This window comes from Nanorana parkeri, unplaced genomic scaffold (assembly GCF_000935625.1).
Source record: "Nanorana parkeri isolate BGI_ZX_2015 unplaced genomic scaffold, ASM93562v1 scaffold2045, whole genome shotgun sequence".
Classification (NCBI taxonomy): domain Eukaryota; kingdom Metazoa; phylum Chordata; class Amphibia; order Anura; family Dicroglossidae; genus Nanorana; species Nanorana parkeri.
The window spans coordinates 23,521-30,650 of NW_017308313.1; the positions used below are offsets into that span (position 1 = coordinate 23,521).

Genomic DNA, 7,130 nt, shown 5'->3' on the forward strand with positions numbered 1-7,130 from the left:
GTGCTGATGCACCTATCTCGGGACAGCAGGCTTTTTTCATGGACGCCAAACATTCTAATTTCCAGCATGTGTCAGAGTGCCCACTTACATTGCTAGGCTCCATCAGAGTTCCCCTTTAGAATGTTTAACCCCATCACTGCCTCGCATTGTGGCTGCCTCTGGTAGTTTGATTCATGGTTTTGTACTGGTACATGCTGAACAAATCAGAACATGTAAATCCTGCTTTTTAGCAATTTTCATAATTTTAATGGTGAAATAACTGTTGCACTTTGCTATAGCGGTGCTTTGTAATATTGTTAATGGGTGGTTTGGCAGATTACACTACGATCCTGTCAGGAGGATTGTAGATTATCACAAAGGATGTCATTGTGCAGCTCAGAATACATTCCCCACATTGCTTTCTCAACTGATCACTGAGATAACTTAACTCAGCCTTTCACAGCTGTTTCGTGAGATAAGTTTTCTTTTCGCAGGTTATTAAACAGCCTCTGTGCAGCCGAGAAAAACAAAGAGATCTGCTGAGTAAAGTTAACGCGTGATAAAGCTAGTTTTATCACAGTTTATTAAACGTACACCTAAATGTGATACATGTAGCACCCCTTTACCCCCTGGAGGTGGATGAGGACTCCCAGACAGTTCAGTGGTATAGCATTTCAACTCAGGGTGGAATTCTTGCATCTTTGTGGGCTTGTGCCCAGCTCTTCTGGACACTCTTAAACAATGTAGTTGCCACCCCTGAGGCTCCTATCCAGGCAATACCTACCTGTTCTCCTGGATATACCCTCCAGCAGGACAGCAGAGAGCTTCAGGACCCAGATTTGGGACTCTCCTACACACAAACACACACACACATACCCTCTTTAGACAGCAAACCTGAGAGGGCAGAGAATATAACAGTGCATACCTCCTCACCCGGCAGGGCCTTGGAGAGGAGAGGGCTTCCAGGAGGTCACCCTAAATATTTATATCCTATCCCAGCATGTACCATAGGCAGTAAATCCTGTGACAGATGTTTCTGTCCGAACCCACTGTAGCTCAATAACACATGACTATACGCAGTTCCGAACTGATCGATCCATTACAAGGCGATACCACTCCCAGCCTCATCCGGCACAAAGATTTCCCGGCTTGCGGGACAATAATCTCAGGCCAGCAGACTGAGAGAGATTATCACTAGGGTTGGATAACTCTGTAGTTAACCCTTTATACACAAAACAGTAGCCGCCACCATGTGTTTTAACAGAAACATGCACTGTTCTCAGCAAATCAGTGACAATTCAAAAACTTAAACAAAGCCTATGATGCCACTGTCTTTTCACACAGGACCAGTTTCCCTATACAGTAGCACTCTTCACGAAGACAAGGATACTTTAAGTTCTTATTTAGAGCACAGACATAAGCTTAAAGATTTTTAAGATCTTTCTTTAATAAAAGAAGCAATGCAGAAATAACATACAGAAAATGCTGTTACAAAAAGACAAATGTGCATATATCAGCAGTGAAAATAAACAGAGAATCAAACTAAGAATACTTAACAGTTCTGGGTTTTGTGAGTCCAGTTAAATGCAAAAGAAGATGGATCTGGGTGGCTTCCTTAACGTAAGGGAAATGGCTGGTTCTTGATGGTAATGCACCTCTTCTTTTGATGGCACAAAAAGCATTCTGTGGATGGTATGAATAGCCTTCTTTGGATGGTACAACAAGCTTCTCAGCTGTCCTTGCAGCAGCTTTTTGTCAGTCCTCTAGGGGGTGTCACTGAGCTGGCCTATAAGCCAGGACTAGGGAGGGTGAGCAAGAGAGCTAAGGATGCAGGAAGTCCTTCTCTGCTCTTCCCAAACTGTCAATTCTCATTTTAATAAACATATATTCGTAGCTTATTCCTAAATAACCTAAAGATCATTGTGTCATGAAATTAGTTTCAGATCAATCCCAAACTTGGCATGTGTGTGAATTATGGCTGGCCCAGGAGGGTTAATGTGGCTTGTAACCCACCCATGACTGATATGTGTAGATCTCACTTGACGAGACACAGCTATTCATGTGATTAATTTTTACGATATAATTCTCTGATTCCAAGTTATGGACATAGAGTTAATATTGTAACTCTGTGGGATAACACACATTCCTTCTTTATCCACCAGGAGCTCTGCAGGGAATTAGCTAAACTGTGCAGGAAAATGACTGTGGTATTAGCTATTTATGACACCTGTCGTAATCAGACTACTAAGGCTAAATTACACCAGGCCTAGGGAAAGCTTTAGATAAACAATCAGGTTTTAGTGCAAATGGCTTTAAATGATCAAAGGGACCAGCTTAGCAGATCTAAAGCTAGAATTAAGGATGTCTAAACAGAGTAAGAAAGATGCATTTCTTCCAAAGTGAGGGATATAAAATTCATAACTAATAATGAGATGCTCAAATCTCATTATCATCAGAATCCCCTAGCGGTTGGCCAGGGAAACATAACTATTCATAACTTAGAATGATTGTATTTTCTTACACTATTGCCAGGGACAATCACTAACAGCTGTCAGAAGCAAACAAATATACTAAGTTTGGGGGAAACCAAACAAAACCTGAACTATCAACCTGAGCTTAGGCTGGCTGCAGGCCAGCTACACTAAATTTAGGCTAGGGACACTACTGTTTATAGTAGGGCCCCCACACATCTTTCTATGGAATCATTTACTTTTGTGTCTGGATTACCCTCACGCACGTTGATAGGTTTCCATGTTAGAAAATGCAGGACAAATTTGACTAAAGTTTCACTTTAATTATCAAATCATATAAAAAATAATAATTTATTTTTATTTATTTGTCCGCACATGATTGCATAATTAAAGAGAAGCTTCACTCATTTTTTGAGAGAGGATTCTCAACTATTTATGTAAATCAGCCTCAATATATTGAAATGGAAACTCATTCCATTGACCTTTTCAGCAGAAATGTCACCAGAGCCTGAGACAAACACCAGTGGTATCAAGGAATTTCTGCATTGCTCTTGCCCCATTAAAGCTCATTACACTCAATGTCAGGTTATAATGGGCATAAGGACATTGTCAGGATGCAGGATGATGAAGCAGCATGTGGGACTCTGGGTTAAATGACAAAATCCCATAGAGTACCATGAAATGTTGGGCAGTTGCTATACTTTTGATATCTTTGAACTGGCATGATTCAGGGTCCCTCATGGTGTCTCACACAAACCAGCCCTCTGGACCAGCAGGAAGTTACAAAGTTACAATGTCAAAGCATTTGTGACCTTGTAGCCACTAGGGGGAGAGAAGGCTGAGTAAATGCCACCCTCCTATCTGCTGAAAATTTGATATATTATTATCTAACGATGATCAAAAAAAGCCCATGTTGAAATACTTAAGTTCCCAGACTTCTAATGTTCTGAACACCTACTCCTATATCTCTGATTCATAAAAATATTTGTTCCGTTTCAGGATTCATCTATTAGCCATATAAACTCAAATAATAAAACCAACATCTCAGCTTTGTGGGTGGCACCAGCATCACATGCCAGAGTTCTTTTTAGGTGAGTATAATGCAAACAATTTTAACCTAAAGGTTACTGATGAGTAGGAAGGTAAATCAGGAAAGGAATATAATAATTAAACATAGACAAATTTGAAAGTACAAAGTGTTATTTCTTATATTACTTATCGTATATTTTGCTTCTATGAGCTTACACAGTTTCCAAAGGAAAAAATTGTGCTTGTCGCGATACAGAACTGTAGACATAAGAAATGCAGTGTCCAAATAAGTACTCCTTAGACAATGGTACCTGCTGTTCTTCTGCAGCAACAAGCTCATCAATTGCCATTGAATATCAAGGATATTTTAAATTAAACATGAACTTGCCTACAGTGATCCATCTTAACCATTGATCTTTCATTGATCTAACTGCAGAAAAAAATATATGTGATTGGACAGTATGTCTGGTGCACTTTGGATATCATCATTCTTTTCACTAATTTATTAAAGCTAATGAAACATATTACATGCTACACTGAATTAGAGTGGTAATAGATGGGCAAATGTTTTCTTAACAACAAAACACAAGGGAAAATCAGCCTTTACCCACAAATATCTTTGTCTTGACTGTATAAAACATCTCTCTAGAGGTAGAGCCAGATTTGACCATCCCCTCCCCCTGTCCATTCCTTCAGTCAGCACTGGAGAAATGGAGATGATTGACAGTAACCGCTCTCTGCAGGGAGAAGATCGGTAATTGAGCGATCCGCGGTATACAGCCAATAAAAGCTACAAACTGGGAGCTACTGTATGAGGCAACCAGAGCTGAAATATTACATTCTGGTATTTGCTATAGTCCAAGAAAAAACTAAACACACATCCCTGAGATCCCTCATTCAGGTGATTGCTGCTGATCATTGTTTGTGCTTAGTTGATTTCATTGTGCTGAACATGTGCTGGTCTACGTAGGAAGCATTAACAACTGAAAAATGCATACTGCTACATGTAATTGTGAGGTCAATGAGTTTAATGCAGTGCAGTCAGGCAACACATATTTCATATGAAAACCTAATGACTTTAACGTTGGAGACCTTTGACACCTACAGTATATGTGTTCCAGTGTGTGTTATGTATATGTCACTACAGCTTTACAACTTCCAGAAACACTGGACTAGTTATAATTTAATTCTATTATGTTTTGCTTTTTGCAAGTCATCTATGACCATGCGATTTGCAATGTGCAAAGGTTAATCCTTAAGTAACACTTAGAAATACTTATCAACTCATAAATACGTATTGAGCTGGGTTTATCATGTAATATAACATTCCACATCTTTTTCTTATTATCTTATATTATCAGCATTTTACCTTCAACACTGAGCTCTGTAATAATCTTGAAAAAGGTATTGCTTCCTTTGGTATTTTATTTAACTCAATTCTTGCAAGCTTGCATAAGTTTTTTTACAGGTTTTTTTCAGATTTTGTAATGCCATCATGTACTTCATGCAGTATAGTTCCTGTATGAAATGTGGCTGCAAAATAGTTGACAGAGGTCAAAAAGTCCCCAAAAACATTAGAAAAAACCTCATGTAGGTACACCATCACATAGCTAGCATATGTTTGAATGTTGGAGTGTGTGCTGCTTAGCAAACCACATCTGTTAATGTATTAGCCATATGTATGCTAGGATTGGTCATTCAATTGGGTTTGTGGTACATCAATGCAATGCCATATATTCATTTTCTTAAGTGAATCAGTCCTATTAGGATTTGATCAGACCTTAGGAAGTAATTCCACTATCAAATGAAAATACAGGGGAACAAGATTAAAATTCCTAGTCAAACTACATGCAACAATAGTGTCCACAGAAGATATTTCCAATCTGTTCATCTGTTCACCTAGCCACACATGTTAAACTCTTTAAGGCTGGATTTACACTTGCCCATATTCATGGAGCAAATTGCATGTATTTTACTGCATAAAAATGTATGTCAAGTAGAAATTAAATTTTAAACTTTTTAATCGGAATGGGTAACATCTATACATTGCAGTTTAATATGAGTAAGAAAGGGAAACTACATGGGCCCATTCACACCTACATGTGCGCATTACAATATGTTCTTCTTTGTGGGGAGACGTTCGGCAATATAAATCTTTGTATGGGGTGTTTGCTTACTTTTTTTTTTAAATGTAGATGCCTGTAAATTCAACCCCCCACCTCTAATGATGTGACCTGCTTCCTATCACATATCCAAGGAAGCAGGAACTCACAGAACCTGGTCGCATGTCATTGGGGCAAACTGCAGAAACGAGCAGAGACAGCGGGCTTCTGATGATGTAACAGAAGATGACAGCAGCGCAGGACTTGGCTGTGCTAGTGCACTGGCAGATCACAGCAGACCAACGCTGGATTTGCTGGACAGGCAACTATGTTTTCTGATGAAAACCCAGCAAAACAGCTTAGAGAGGATAATTCAAACATAAAATAATACACTCCCCCCCTCACTAATATATCCTTTCTTTCGGCCGGAGCTCAGAACTGTCAGAGCTCTGGCCGAAGGTAGACGGAGCTGACAGGAGAAGCTCTGCGGTCTGCATCTGACACAGATACAGAACGTGGAGCTTCTTCCGCAAGTCAGGTACACGGTCCATGACTGTGTGCCTGACTTGTCAGCTGTCTGCGGGCCACATAGTACCAGCTTAGGGCCGGTAGTTTGAGACCCCAATTTCCACTCGCCTTCACTGTATTTCCACTCGCCAAATGCGAGCAGACGAGTGGAAATTTTGAGCTCTGCTCTATAGTATTGCTTAAGTTAACTCCCATTATGTGAAACATTTCTAATCTTGATAATTCCTACGAAAATCAATGACCTGTATGGAGAGCATGAAACGAAGGTACAAATTATGTCCTCAGTTTGATAAACAAGTCACAACACATATGTCCTCATTCACCTCCTTTCACATCACCTGAAAATCAATAAAACATAAGAATACTCATTAAATAAATAGCTAAGGTAGTCCACATGTCCTTCAAAAAAACTTTGAACGTTTAAACATTACAAAGCCTCAGAATAAGTGCTTCTAACTTTATCGCTCTTTTCCTGTTGTGTGCTTCATTCCACCAGTAAAAAACATTTACATAGTATTTGAGGTTGAATAAAGACATTAGTCCATCAAGTCCAACCTATTAGGATCTCATTCTAGGAGTACCTGTACCCCTGTATATTACCTGTACCCCTGTATATTACGGTCCCTTAAGAAATCGTCCAAAAGTTTCTTGAACAATTCCACATTATTTGCTGAAATCACCGCCTGTGGCAGTGAGTTCCAGACCCTAACTGATCTTACCGTGAAGAACCCCCTTCGCCCCTTGTGCTGGAATTTTTTTTCCACCAATTTTAGGTGGTGGCCTCTAGTTTTTGTAACGGAGTTAATTTTAAACAGTTTATCGCTAATGTTGCTACCACCATTGAACATTTTGTACATGGAAATCATATCCCCCCTTAATCTCCTCACCTCTAATGTGAACATGTTTAAATTTAGTAGCCTTGTCTCGTAGCTCTGGTCCTCCATACCCCTAATTAGTTTGGTTGCCCTCCGCTGGACTTTTTCCAACTCAAGGACATCTTTTCTTAGTACTGGTGACCAGA

The 7,130-nt window shown here is 39.6% G+C and overlaps 1 protein-coding gene across 1 annotated transcript in view; it reads left to right on the forward strand.

Moving 5' to 3' along the window:
* Window positions 1-3,449: 3,449 nt before the first annotated feature.
* LOC108800490 (putative ferric-chelate reductase 1) overlaps window positions 3,450-7,130 on the forward strand; it is a gene marked incomplete at its 5' end in the record, with an annotated part of 37,296 nt that continues 33,615 nt past the window's right edge. The window contains one exon of the mRNA XM_018572474.1: window positions 3,450-3,541. Coding sequence (XP_018427976.1) covers window positions 3,450-3,541 — 92 coding nt within the window. The remainder of the gene's footprint in view (window positions 3,542-7,130) is intronic.